Here is a 15,599-nt window from a genome sequence, read left to right as displayed (position 1 = left end):
TAACCCAAATATGCACTCTGTTATATAAAAGGCCAAGAGGATGAAATTACATCTCTCTCCAATAAGGTCCTTTGAAATTCTATATGAGTGTAACAGAGCAGCCAAATTATTTGTCTACTGCTAATGCTGACTGAGCAGTAAATAATGACGTGGAGAAAAACAAACACGAAGTCAGATGCTTCACACGTTTCAAGTGTTTTAAGATGAACCCAAGCTGCCAATTTCAGCCCAAGTTTAATAATTTAATAAACTTTGTATGAAGCAAAAGTTCTTTTACATGTATTTTTCAGGGTCAAGAAACTATAAGCAAAACCGTGCTCTCAAACTTTAGCATGGATGGTAAAGTAAATCCAGAAACCCTGCTGCTCTTGCTGTGATAGAGACCTGTTGGTGTAAGCCGCCTCCACAGGATAAACTGTCTGCAGGGTGTGATCTGTTCCCTCCACCTAAGCAACAAGACTTCTAACCCTCACATTAAAAGTGTGGCCAAGAAGGACGGCGACAAATGTGTTAGGAAAGAAATGAGAGGCCACATCTGAACCTTCCATCTTGTAGAAAAGTCATTATCTAAACTCTGCTGACTGTCTTTTCATTAATCACTAAATTAAGAAATAATCATGATCTATCTCACACTGCCCTCAGTTTACACCTTCAGGTGGTTCCTAGGATAAAAACCTATGAATTAAAAAAAGCTAATAGAAAATATGAACACAAAGTTTCCATCTTGTACACATTTAAAACATTGCTGAAGGCTTCATGTTATAGGCAGAGTTGGGGTTTCAGAATGAAACATAATAAACCATCTTCTACACACATTTGTTCAGCATTTGGAGATTGTCATCTTCTGAGCTAGACTTCCTGGGTTCAAAGTCTACACTTTCATCCACTAGCAAGATGACCTTCTAACTATAATCTAAGGAACAGCAATAATGTCTACCTAATCAAATGGTTGTGATAAGTAAATATCTTAGTGAGGGTAGCATTGCTGTGAAGAGACACCGTGACCAAGGCAAGTCTCATAAACGACAACATTTAATTGGGGCTGGCTTACAGAATGTTCAGTTCATCAAGGCAGGAAGCATATCAGTGTCCAGGCGGGCAGGGTGTTGTAGAAGGAGCTGAGCTTTCTACATCTTATTCCAAAGGAAACCAGAAGAAGAGTGACTTCTGGATAGCGAGGAGGAGGGTCTCTTCTGCAGTGGGTGGAACCTGAGCATAGACCCTCAAAGATGTCCTATACAGTAACACACTTCCTTCAACAAGGCCATACCTCCTAATAGTGCCATTTCCCCTGCATCTAGCTCACTCAAACCACCACAGTAAATACATGTATATGCTTACATACATTATGTCTCCATTTATTTATATCATTGATAAAGAGCATGACAGCCATTACATTCAAAGTACGAGGCAGGGTGGGTATCTGGGGCTCAGACCCTAGGTATCTGTGACTGTCTGTACACTGCAGCTGAGGTTAAATGGAAACAGAGTACGCAGCTCTCTTTTTAAATTCTAGTTTGTTTGTTTTTCTTCTGCAATCTTCTTCCACTCTGCTATCCTAGCTCCTGCCAAGAGACAGGACATGAGCTTCCCAAGGAGTTAACTCTTACATGATCTTTCTGCATCCTGAGGAAACCTGAACAGTGAATCCATTTTAACTGCTTTGAGAAATGCACAACTCTTTGTCAAATTGTCTCATCAAATCTAACGTAGTTACACCAATAAAAATAATTGTTTGTGCTATTGATACTGATAACCACTGAATATCACACAAGCACCTCCCTTGGTTGAAAACATTTTTCTTAGTAATTCTTAGTCTCTTTTCTTCTCATTTCAATGACAAATACACAAACCCTCAGTACCAGCACACCGTCCTTAAGTCCTGTTCTATGGCATGCATTTTTGCTAAAACTGAAAACACCTGTATTATTTATGCGCTGGATTTCAAACCATCTACCCTTGGTTTTTAACAATGGCTATTGCAAATCTTCTTTATCCCACTTAAAGACCTCGATCCTGCCCTTCTCCCATGTACTTCCTGACCTTGCACGAACAGGTGTACTTGGCTTTAGCATTACTGAAAAACCTAGAGCCATATGGGAAAGTGCTTCAGAATCCTTGAGGATGCGTGGTGTAACATCCCCAGAGTCAGCATGGGATAGGGTTCCACCATCACATCCTCTCCTTTCTGTTCTCCACCAATCCCCATGCGGCTTCAGCCGTAACCTGAGCATGAACATATTGTTGGTGCTTGGACCCTCCTTAAGCTCTGTCATCCGTTGTACACAGGTCGCCCTTAAATCACCACCTGTGTCTCTTCAAACCTCCAGGTCTCTCTGACATCCTCATTATTGTCCACGTGCCACCTCTTGCCACATCTCTAATGCCACCCGTGACCTATCAATAAAGTAGCGAGAAAGCCTCTTCGCTGTCGGGTTAACCTCTTCAGACATGCGCAGCCGTAGCTGAGCTCGTGGAAAGTCTCCTCGCCCCACGATTCTGGGAACTTCTGTTGGACTAGCTTTCTATGAACTCTTCTCAGTCTCTCACAGGTCATCTGCTTTGTTACGTCACAAACATGCTGGTCTCCTCCGTCCGTGTGAGTTCTTCTGTGCTTGGCGTAGACATTGCTTTCTCTCAGAACCTGACGAAAGTACTGTTCTGCTCCCTATAAGGACGCTAAACTTGTCATGGCCCGGAGTTTTACAAATGAATAGTTTAACATCTGAAACACCTCAGATTCAAACACCTTCCTCTTTCCTTATGTCACGGACTGGCACTCCTTAGCTGTTTTTGGCATCTTCTGTGACTTAAACGCCACAATAATTTTTTTTTTTCTGTCTCCATTTAAAAATCGACCCTTCCTCCTACTAACCCAGACCAGTTAGTTACCAAGCTCGGCATTGCTTCCTCTTCAAGTTCTTTCCACTAATCTTTGTCATTTTCTGTTGTCAAATCATTACTTTAAGACCACAGACTATCAGAACATGGTTTCAGCATTCTGATTAGTTCATCCAGAGACTGTGGTTAGACAATCAAAACTACCACCCATGATCCTTTCCTTTATAAAAACAAAGTGTACATCAGTGACCCCCCCCCCCAGTTTAGATCCTTTGAGTTCATGCATAACCAGCTTCAAGTTCCCCCAAGTTAACCTCCTTTTCCCGCTTCATAAATCTAGTAGCATTCTACATTAAGCCCCATCTCCTGCCATTTTCCTAGACTTTATTTCTTCATAGAAGCATCCCTACAAGGAAAACTCTCCATTCTTCATTAACATTCTACCAACAAGTTAATTTTTCAACCATTTTAACTATCATTATTGCTTTCTTACTCTGTAACGATTATGTCAGAGTTGTAAGTGCAGAGACAGAGGATTACATCACCTAACATCTTTGTGCTGTATAGCAGGGCCGTGATGATGGCCATCCAGGAACAGGACAACATCGGCCCCACTTTAATGGTCTCTGTATGTTCTGAACTTGTCAGTTGTACTTCCCATTCCCCATCTCTTCATGCTCTTCCCACTTCTGCTTTGAAAAATCCAATCCATCCTGGGATCAGAAGCAAATCTTACCCCTTTCTGTTCTGTTGCTCTGACATATATTTATTGACCATATTTCCCAGGGTAGGATGTGTGGTGTCTAAGATCCCACCATTTGAGTTGTTAAAGGTATGATTGGGTCCCATATGTGATCTGTTCTTGTGGAGGCTTTTCCTGCTCCTATGGACTCTAACCTAATATGGTTGCAATGTTATTTTGTTTGCTTTCTTTCATTAATCCATTCATTTATTTTTATTTATTTTATGAATGTGAGTACATTGCTTCTGTCTTCAGACGCACCAGAAGAGGGCTTTGTCTCCCATTACAAATGGTTGGGAGCCATCATGTGGTTGATGGGAATTGAACTCTCGGTCTCTGGAAGAGCAGTCAGTGCTTTACCTGCTGACCCATCTCTCCAGCCCCTATTTACTTTTATATTCTCTGTATTACATTTTTGTCTCTCTATTCTAGGTTCCTCAATAATGTTTTATAACATATTAAAATTTCAAAGAGAGGAGTCTAACTCAAATATTTTCATACTACATTGAAAATTATAAATGAGTAACCCAGAAGTCAGAAGTGCTACAGATTGTGGTCCTTGATTCCTTTGTGGAAGACATTTAATGATATCTCAGGACATTTCCTTCTTAAAGGATAATAGAAAGGAGAATTTTTTATTGTCACAAAAATGTAAGGGGCTGTTACTGACATCTTGTGGGTAATATATCAGAGGTGCTGCTGAGTGCCATACCTTGTCCATGACAGTCCCTCCACGGCCACCCCACAACAGAGTTAGTCAGCTCAATATGAAAAATATCAAAGACAAGATGCATGCAGCTGTGACTACCAAGATATATTTCCTATCTATCCTATCTAAAGCTCTATCAATGAGAAATTATTACTGTTTGCTTAGAAATATTTCAACCTAAATATTTTCTGGTCTTCATTACTTTAGTGGAAATCTTGAAGTGAATGATGTACCAGTACCTGTTCATAAACATTTGATGATTTCTACCCAGAGATATAGATAAACCTAATAACTGAAACATGGGTGAATGATTACTAGGAATATTGAAAGGAAACACAACAATCTAAAATTGGTTGGTCTTAGTCAGGGTTTCTATTCCTGCACAAACATCATGACCAAGAAGCAAGTTGGGGAGGAAAGGGTTTATTCAGCTTACACTTCCACATTGCTGTTCATCACCAGAGGAAGTCAGAACTGGGACTCAAGCAGGTCAGGAAGCAGGAGCTGATGCAGAGGCCCTGAAGGAATGCTACTTACTGGCCTGCTTCTTCTGGCTTGCTCACCTTGCTTTCTTATACAACTAAGGACTACCATCCCTGGGATGGCACCACCCACAATGGGCTGGGCCCTCCCCCCTTGATCACTAGTTGAGAAAATGCCTTACAGCTGGATCTCATGGAGGCATTTCCTCAATTGAAGCTCCTTTCTCTGTGATAACTCCAGCTTGTGTCACGTTGACGCAAAACTAGCCAGTACGTATCTACAGGTGGAAACAGACTCATGGAACAATCCAGTCTTATGAGTTTGTGTAGTAGGTCCAAGCAGTCATCTCGTATCTTACATAGATGGTCATCATCATGATCCCTAAATTTGAAGTATCTAATGATGTCATCCCTTTAGTTTTTCTCTATCTAGACTTAACTCTCCTGGAAGTTTCCATCAACCTCCTTTCTTTAATTGCCCTGATAACCTGAATTCCCAAGTATGGGTGTCCAGCCGAACCCCCTTATTTTAGTTTCAGATGGTGATCTCTGACTCATCAATATTTCTTGATTAACAGAATGCTGCCAGAAAGGAGAATTTCTCATGCTCCTATCAGCTTCTTGAGAGATTCTTTCCTTATTCATCATCCCAGGGCACTGCCCCTCAACTTTCCTAATGTCCGTTGATGCAGTTCCTCCTGTTGTGCTCGCCCCAACCATAAAGTTATTTCATTGCTACTTCATAGCTGTAGTGTTGCTATTGTTGGGAATCACAGTGCAAATCAGTGGGGTGCTGATTATCTGACACGCAACCACCAAGGTGGCTGTGACCCCACATTGAGAACTGCTGGTGGTTGCGTGTCAGATAATGGTTGGGGTGAGCACAAGAATATGCGGGAGCTTTCACAGCCTCAGCCTGTGCCCTGGTATTTCGGACTAGAACGTGTTCTATGGACTGGGAAGTTCAGGCTGAAGCAGGAGGAAGGGATATAGAACAAGGTGAGTGAATACAGCACTGTGTCTGAAACTCAGCTCCCGATCTCCACCCCAGCCATCTTTTCAAGGTATCCCATGTTGGTTACTGTCAATCATGTCCCACTCAGTGCTCAGGACAAAGAACAGAGAGCATCTGGGACTCCATTCTTTTTCTAATAGTCCAATGCATCATCAAGAAGTCATTTTATTTTTATCTTCAGAACAGTTTCCGGCCAGTACTTCTCACCACAGCTACTGCTGGTTTAGCAAATAATATGCTTCTCATTAATCTCTTCAGTCCTGAAAGCCAGGGTCATCTTTGAAATGTTTGTTATATGATGGCCTGAAAAGTGCTTAGCATAGTGTTGGTCAAAGAATGTTAGCTTGTTTTATCAGTGAAGTATTCTCTCTGCAATATATTTTTCAACAGTTTACATTACATTAATCTTTCCCATTTCTCCATAACTACTAAAAATCCTTGACTGCAAGATCTTCCCATTAGTTCAGACGCCACTAAAGAAATACTAAACTTGGGATAACTGGGAGGCACCTCCCCATTTCCATGAAGATAATTTTTATGTGCTTATCACTGCCCTTGACTATTACTCCACCAAACTTGGCCTTGATCTTCTTGGCCTTACTCCCAAGTGCCAAGCATCTATGATGCTGAAGATTTCCTATAGCTGATACCTCTAACCCAATCCCCTTGCCGCAGATGGTCCAGTGACTGTTTCTTTCATCTACTTTGGGTCTTTGTGTGACATCTCTGTTAGGCCTTCCTGTCCTTTCCCCGAGCCACAGCAGTTGGTCCCCTCCCCAGCCTGCCACTTAAGTGCTTCCTACCCTCCTTCATGACCTCTTGGGGTTTCCTGCCTCGCATTATTACTTTCTGCATACTTTTTTAAATGCTTTCTCCTGGACTGGAGTACAAATTGCAAGAACTGTAATATCTTTTGAATTTCTTTCCCAAGTACCTTGACTCCTTAAACAATCCTTCAAATACAGAATATGCCCTACCAAAAAAAATCACTTAATAAACTAATAGTAAACTGTCCATATCTACTTTCAAAACAACTGAGGAAGAGACACCAATACAATGTGATACAAGTACGTGGTGAACTAAACTGTACAGAAAGAAGGAAATTCTGTGGCGTTATCTTTTGATTTATAGTTGAGCATGATTTCTGGAAATAAGCATGTGAACCCTGAGTACTTATTTATGGAGACTGTTGAATTTCTTTTTAATTTCATATATACTTCAGATTTAGAGCTGCATATTAAGGTGTTTACAGATAAAGACTATAGTTTCATTAGTTTGTAATTATGGTAAAATAATTTATGCTTCTTTCTAATACTCATATTTAATACATTTGATTAGAATTTGGATAAACTGTAATCAGACTGATTTTTTGATGCATACTTCAAAGTCTGAACCCCATTTAAATTGATCAAAACAGCCTAGATTTGGGCTAAGAATGTCAGTTAACAGTCAATTTCAATAACATTCTATCCATCATCAACCTCTAGTAAGGACATAAGCTCAGTCTCAGTGAGTCTTCTTCTGAGGTAACAACGGAGCTGACCATGGGGACTATCAACAAGGCTTAATGAGGATACACATAAGGCATTCGGGATGGTCCCCCATTAGTGTCTTCAATTTTCAAATATGAAGTTATCCACTTGCTGAAGTTACATTGCATTCACTTTTCCTCACTCTCCAGTTGGCAAAGCAGAGAAACCACCCACAATATTTCCAGATTCATAATTATCTTCATTTCATTCATAAGGTAGAATATCTGGGCAACTGGGTGTCTAAGGAAGAGACTTTGGGCATTCCCAAGATATTCTAGCTCTTATTAACCTCTGTCCTAGAGAATAGAATGTCTCAGGAGGCCTGGCAACTACCCAGCACAGAGCCGGCACATCAGAAGCTCTGACGCCTTTTTCTTCTTCTAATAGTGAAAAAAATGGTGTTGCTCTTCTGTAAGACCTGTTCCAACTCTATATTTTCATTAGTAAAACTTAATGACAGCTCTCCACCTCTGGGGGAATGTCACAGTTAAAATATCCATATAAAGTCCAGCTTAATATTTGTGAAAAAAGTTTTGACAAATTATAATTCCAAAAAGTTATAAAATAATTAATAAAATATTGTATACACATATATATTTATATATTCTTATTTATATATTTACACATATAAAATATAGACATATTTTTTTATATTTACATGTATATGTAAATATATGTTTGTATATATAAACATATGTATATATATTTGTAAAGCACACTGAATTAGTGACAGTTTTGAAATACACTTGAATGTTCAAACCCTAGACATACAACATTTAAAAAAGGCAATTCCACAAAGAGCTACAACTTATTCATTTTATTTAACTAGTATCCACCAACATTTTATTGTGTAATCTATAAGGAGCTAAAGGGGTTTGTAACCCATAGGAAGAACAACAATGTCAACCAACCAGCCCCCTCAGAGCTCCCAGAGACTAAACCACCAACCAAAGAGTACACATGGAGGGACCCATGGCTCTAGCTGTATATGTAGCAGAAGATGGCCTTGTCGGGCATCAATGGGTGGAGAGACCCTTGGTTCAGTGATGGCTGGATATGATGTAAAGTAATGCCAGTGCAGAGAGGCAGGAGGGAGGGGGCTGGATGGGGGAGCACCCCCACAGAGGCAGGGGGAGGGAGGATGAAGTAGGAGAATTCTGGAGGGGAAACCGGAAAAGAGAATAAGATTTGAAATGTAAGTAAAGAAAATATCCAAGAAAAAAAAAGAAGAAAAAAATATTTTCTTTTAAAGCCTTCTGTCTTGTTCATAAATTTAGGACAGACTTCATCACATTAGTTTGAATGAATGAGACAAAGGCAAAAAATCAACTATAATATCTCACTCCATCAAAATGGAATTTTGATACATCTTAGTTTATATGGATTTTACAGGCATTAAAAATATTACAAACTACCCATTCCCTATTTGAATTCCAGGAATAAAATATAGTTCATAGTATCCAAAGACACAGTACTAAGTATGAACTATACCCATAGTTTTCTCAGTTATTAGGAATAATGTTTGTTGAGTCTGGAGAGATGGCTCAGTGGTTGAGAGGTCCTGAGTTCAATTCCCAGCAACCACATGGTGGCTCTCAACTGTCTGTCCAGTTCCCCTGCCCTCTTCTGGCCTCTCTCAGTGAGCCAGACAAGTACCTACATATATGTATATGCAAAACACATACAGGTAGAAAAGTTTATTTAAAATTTTAACACAAACAAATAATGTAAAAACTAATATTTTCAAATTAAAAATGATGGTAAGCCAAAGTTGCTTAAACTTCTTCTACACTATCAACTCTGGGAGAAAAACTTCCAACAGAGTTTTAAGAAATTTAAGACTTTTTTCTAACAGCCCTAAATCTTTTGAGATGCTGTTAGCCAAACTGCAAAACGAGAATCAAATATAGTGCAAACAAACATAGATGAAAGTTTAAGGACAAAGTATGTTTTGATGATATGCAGGTACATGTTGGTGAAATTCTCTATGGATATGTGACTCAAACACACATACCTGAGACTGTGTCTTCTGAGACAAACATCTTGCTTTATAAACCTTGTTTGGCCATTTGCTGATATGCCTCACCAAAAACAGAGGTGTTTTTAGAAAAATTAGTTAATGAACATCAGCAAAAATATGACAGTTAGGAAGAGTTCAAGACAGGCAAAACTTGCCATTGCTCTTCGTAGTTTCTAATCCAGAAAATGAACAGATTAGGTGTCAGTTCCCCGTGGTGAATGCTAGACTAGAGACAGTGCCAAAGGGTCACCACAGCACACTGCAAAGGTCGCTGGGACTACTGCAGCTGAGTCATGTGGCCAACCCAACATGGCCTCCCCTACATGGCTGACACTATGTTGCTGGTGAGGAGGGAAAGGAAGGAGCTTGGAAGGAGTTCTCTGAAGTAGTGAGCTCCAGTGAGTCTACAAGAATGTCAGAGCAGCTCAGTAGAAGAAGGGCTGCCTCGAACTTACAAATCAGTAGAGACCCCAGAAAATATGGAAGGTTCCAGCAACTGACAGAAACTAGAAATATGACCGAGGAAATCAACAGTATTTAGGGTTTTGTGCCGGACCTTTCATAAGCCTCTCTCCAGAATGCAAGAGCTGTGAAGGAAAAAGATGGAGAGGAACAGTGTGACCAGGTATTTTGAAGCACGACAAGATTATCACAAGTTAATGTACTCAAAGTTCCAAAAGTGAAGCAGAGAAAAAGGCATCAAGAAAGAACAGTTAGAAATGGGTAGGTGTGTGTGTGTGTGTGTGTGTGTGTGTGTGTGTGTGTGTGTTGGAGAGAGAGAGAGAGAGAGAGAGAGAGAGATGTACATGGATGTACATGTCTGTGTGTGTGTGTGTGTGTGTGTGTGTGAGAGAGAGAGAGAGAGAGAGAGAGAGAGAGAGAGAGAGAGAGAAAGAGAGAGATGTACATTACAAGTCTGTGTATGTGTATGTGTGTGTGTCTGTACATGTGTCTGTGTGTGTGTCTGTATGTGTGCCTGTGTGTGTGTGTGTACATGTGCCTGTGTGTGTGTGTGTACAAGTGGCTGTGTGTGTGTGTCTGTACATGTGGCTGTGTGTGTGTATGTGTCTGTAAGTGTGCCTGTGTGTGTACCTATAGAGTCCAGAAGGTGTCCATCGGTGTCTTGCCTTCTCCATCATCCTTTGCAACAGACTCTCAGAGAGTGTAGAGTTCACTAACTGGGTAGCCAGTGTGCACCACAGATCAGCCTGACTACATCCTCAACACTGGGTGGTTTTTTTGTGTGAGCTGGGAATTGGAACTCAGAAGATACTTTACCAACTCAGTCATCTTCCATGTCCCTCAAGTTGTGTAGAACACACACTAATCTTAAGGAATACTCAAAGGAACACACATCAACATGTCATGCAACATGTTTTTATCACCCTCCCCACTCTACACAAGAGATTTCTCCGTGTTTATGAAGTACTTAGCAGTATCTGATTCTACACTGCAAGCCTTTTACTACCAATACGGTGCATCATGAAAAAATTGATTAAATATCTTAGGGCAAGCCAGAAGATTATACAGTTCTAAAGTCATGTTCTTGACTGCTGTTTAACCTTAACGTTGTGTGTCCAATGCCTCTTTCTGTATAGTGGTGGCCTGTATATCTTTATGACATGGACATGTCCACAGAGTTATGGAAGAAGCACGTGTGTATCACAAATGACACTCTTTATGGTATGTCCTAAATTTTCACCTCATGAACTGGAATCCCATCCTGCACCGTGTTTATTCTATTTTTTAAAAATTCTCTGATTTTCAAAAGGTATTGGGAAATTAATATATCCTACAAGATTTAAAGTTATTTAATGATTTAACTCAAATATAAATGATTTTATTGTAAAGAGGCTGCGCCAGATTTTATTTTTATTTTTTGAGTTGTTCATAATGACGGATGTCTCAACATAAACTGTCTGATTGTCAGACACAGTGGGGTGAGGAAGGAAGCCATGAACTTGGAGGGACATCACCCAGAAGGTTCAAGTTTCCAGCATCCAAACACTACTATACCTCTGGACCCGTCTTGAGATGACAGGTGGTCTACATGAGCAGAGCATAGGCTCAGACTCATGCCAAGTCCTGGAGCCACTCCACAGTTGTCATTCTTACACGAGGCTGCACAGTAATACCACCGAGGACCTTTTTAAAAACATAAAAATGATCAACCCTGCAATGTCTCAGAAGGAAAATCAGTGAGTGACATTTTAGACACAATTCCCAAATTCTGGGCACTGCTTTTTCAAACACATCTATACCTTGAGTAAAACACCTTAGCCTTATGGTAGTGTAAATATATGTTTTCCTGACTCAGGCTGCATTAAAGCTGTTGTAGTCATATATTTAGGAACATATAGCATACATATCAACAATTAAAGGGAAAAAAGGCATGAATTTTAAAGAGGGTGAGTGGGTCCATGGGAAGAACTGGAGGATGGAAAGGGCTATGGAAAAAATGATATAACCATATTATAATTTTTATTTAAAAATGTATTAGAAAATAAAGTAGATATTCCTTCTCATGTGCATACATTCCCTACAGTAACTGATGCATCAACTATCCTTCTTTTCAGGGCTCTTTCCTTTTTAACACTTTTCTGTAACCCCCACCCAAATTCCAGCTCCTCGGCATTGAAAACATATGGATCTTGGGTCACCTAACACACACACATGTGCACACACACGCAGACTTGGAGGCACATGCACACAATTTAACATGTGTCTCGGGATATTAAGATAAACTACACAGTAGAGCACTCAGGTGACATCATTCACAGATAACCTTTAGGCACGGATCACACTCACAGATATCTGATCCTAGCAAGAACCACAAACAGACAAGACGCGTGGGACAGACACAGCCATCATAACTAGAACCCACTGCCCAACGGTCTCTCCCTATGTATTCAAATTCAGTATCTAGCACTTTTGGAGGTTGTTCCAAAGCCCTTGCCTGTTGCTGACAGTTTGTCAATCAAGACAGTTTTCAACCATCTACCAATGGATCGACAGCTTCAGACATCGCAATTGCCCTCCATGTGGTTACTGTGTTGATGCCATCAGAAATGAGCAGTGGTGTAATTATTTAATGAAGTTATACTAAGGTGACCTCTAGATACAAACTTCAAAATGCTGATATTTTAATTATCTGCTAGAAAACAAATCGAATCATTTTAGAATAGCAGCTTTTTTTTTTACCAAAACACATTGTATCTTATTTTAAAATTAAGTTGTGTGTCTGTTCTATAGCTATATTGCTATAAGTGAGCATCTTGTCCTCAGCTGTCCCTGAGAAACCTTAGACTTTAAGGCCAGTCATGATTGTCCAAGCTAAGGAGGGATAGCCTGGGGAATACACTCTTGGTGACACGCATGCCGTTTCCACCATGACCGCACTACTTGCCTAGGAGCAGAACAGCTACAGTGACAGTCTCTAGCAGCCTTTAACCTAGTGGCACAAATAAAGAATTAATATCCTTGAGAGCTCACTAATGAGGCGAGAGGAGAAGCCAGCAAGCCTCTCCCTATAGGAAGACAGCAGCTTAATAGGATTGTTACCAAGCTGCCAAATTCCTGGTCCCGAGATAAAGCCAGTAAAATAAGGGAAGCCCTTGAGTACTGCGGTTTCCATCCATGAGATGAGCAATTGACATACTCATAATATCCCCGATCCTACTATACTCCCAATGGCCAGCAATACATAAACCATCCAGCAGTTTTGGAACAAAACATAACAAAGGAAGTGCATAAAATTGTTCAGACTGTCTAAATACACAGCATGATTTCAACACCCTAGTCTTCCAACCTCAGACTCTCCAAGTGGGGCATCAAGGGAGACATCAAAATGTGACATCATCATTAAGCAGGAACAACACACTTTGCTTAAGGCCCATTTTATGGCCTTACAAGAGTATTTGAAAATCAACAAAATATATTTAACCCAAGCTGTTACTACTGACAATAGGTTCCTTTCTAAGAAAGTTTGGAGTAAGCTTCTCATCTGTTTTAAAAGCAGAACTGAAGTTAAATTAAGACTTACGGATTGTTCATTTAGGTCCTGGGAGTCTTCCATGTGGTTCTCTAATTTCTTTTGCCACTCCCACGCAGAAGCAGCTTCCTTGGATTCAAAATGGACTATCTAAAACGAAAGGGATAGAAATAGAAAAAAAAAGCAAAGGATTTTAAATTTATTTTTCAGACTCATGTAAGCACAAAGATTTAGCAAAATAATTGGCAATGTGTAGGACGTAGGTAAATTTTCTGAAAAAAAAAAATGAGTCATTAAGTCTATTTCCATGTCTTACATAGACAATGATCTTGTAAATGAACACATCATACTAGAGTTGGTATATGGGAATAGTCTCTTACCAATCTTTCAGTTAAAGAAAAATTAACTGAAAAATTCTGAGGGCAACTTGAAGACATGAGTTGCAAAAGAAACAAACAAACAAACAAACAAACAAACAAAAAAACAAACAAAGAAAGCAATAAATACACAATAGCGCTTAGAAAAAAATCATGGGAATCATGGGAACCACATTAATCACTACTGTTTAATACAAACTGTGGAAATACTGTGTATTTTATTAGCAATGCTTTTAGGACAAGAAAATGTATCTAAACTATCTTTTCTAAACAGCACAGGATTGAAGCTGGTGATAAAGCTCATATGTCATATATATAAGGCACTACGACTGATCCTGAAAAACCATAAAAAGATGTTATTTAAAAGATGGGGTAAAATAATTATTTTAAGCAGATAAATAAGAAGAGAAGTAGTCAATAAACTATAGTGACACAACCAGTTAATTACTCAAAAGGTAAAATTAATCTTCGCACCACACACCATGTGATACTTTATCCTGGCCAAGCAGAAATAGATCCTTTTAGATCCCAAATACAGGAAATACAGATTTTGTGATAGTAGCAATATACTCCACAAATTCTCATCTTTCTTCTTGAGAATAAGTATGCCAGACTGAGTAATGCTAAAAAAAATGGTTTTATAAGAGCAATTTTAACTACAGCACAGAGTAAAATCTGAATTTTATAATTAGACTCTCTGAGGCCTCTGTGCCTTTTTCTAACATTATATTTTGATGCCAGAGTAATTTCTATAAGGGAAGATGAGGGCTGTCTTCCTGTGTATTATCCACAGCATCTAGTTCATCTAGTTCCGTTGTCCATGTGTTGACTAGGTCAATGACCAACGATCAATGCAGCCCTCAGGAAGTCCCTCCCTGATGATGCCATGAGAAAACAGGAGGAAACAGCGGTACTGAAAATTTAGTCTCCTGTGTACATGGATCTTTGAGGAAGACACTGTTTCACCTGGGTGTCTTGCTTTGTGTTAGGACAATGAAGCAGAAATGTAAAAAGAAACATTATTTACAAAGTGTAATGTTTTAACAATTCATAAATTTCAGTGCTGAAAATTAGCAGATGGTCCCCACTCACCTGACCTATTCAAATGAATTACTCTTGGCATAATTATTATTGATGACAGTTAATTGCATTCACTTCCACACAGGTCTACTGTGTCCGAGCTCCAGGAGTCGGGTAACTTAGAGGAGCAATTGATTCTGAAATAATCTAAGATTCAAAAGTCCTCAACCAAGACACTGGCAGACCCATGGTTCTGCTGGAGGCTATAGGAGACACACACACACACACACACACACACACATACACACTCACACACACACACACACACACACACACACACACACACTCACGCATACACACAATACACACTTCCCTGCACCAGTTTCTGATAGTTTCAATGTTTCTTAGAATTTTATGGTTTACAGATGTGTCACTCCTGTGTCTACCTCATCACCACATGACATTCTCTTTGCCTCTTTCTTTCAATTGCTGTGTGTACTTGTGTGTCTGTGTGTGTGTAAATATGCACATATGTGTGTTTATGCATACATCTAAATTCTCTAAATTCTCTACACATACACCAGTCATAGGATCAGGGCTCACCCAAATACAGTAAGAGTACATCTTCTTTGACTAAATCTAGAAAGACTCTAAAGAATGTAACATTCATAGGTTTCAGGCTTGGGATATAAGTGTATCTTCAGGCACAAAAATTGACCATAACACATGTTCAGTTATCATGTGAAATTATTTTAAATATGTGCTCACGGTGCTTAAAGGTTATATATCCAGAAAAGCAATGTGCCCAATAAATTGATGTGGTATTGGAAATGAAACAACCATCTTCCAGAGGACCACTAGCTCAGGTGC

The 15,599-nt window shown here is 39.6% G+C and overlaps 1 protein-coding gene across 2 annotated transcripts in view; it reads right to left on the bottom strand.

Moving 5' to 3' along the window:
- EYA4 (EYA transcriptional coactivator and phosphatase 4) overlaps positions 1-15,599 on the bottom strand; it is a 235,032-nt gene that overhangs the window by 195,019 nt on the left and 24,414 nt on the right. For both annotated transcript variants that reach the window (XM_080929171.1, XM_080929170.1), the window contains exon 2: positions 13,384-13,482. In XM_080929171.1, coding sequence (XP_080785297.1) covers positions 13,384-13,416 — 33 coding nt within the window. In that variant the 5' untranslated portion in view covers positions 13,417-13,482. The remainder of the gene's footprint in view (positions 1-13,383; positions 13,483-15,599) is intronic.

Source organism: Micromys minutus (assembly GCF_963924665.1).
Source record: "Micromys minutus genome assembly, chromosome: 15".
Lineage (NCBI taxonomy): Eukaryota > Metazoa > Chordata > Mammalia > Rodentia > Muridae > Micromys > Micromys minutus.
This window is presented reverse-complemented; position numbering and strand designations above follow the sequence as displayed.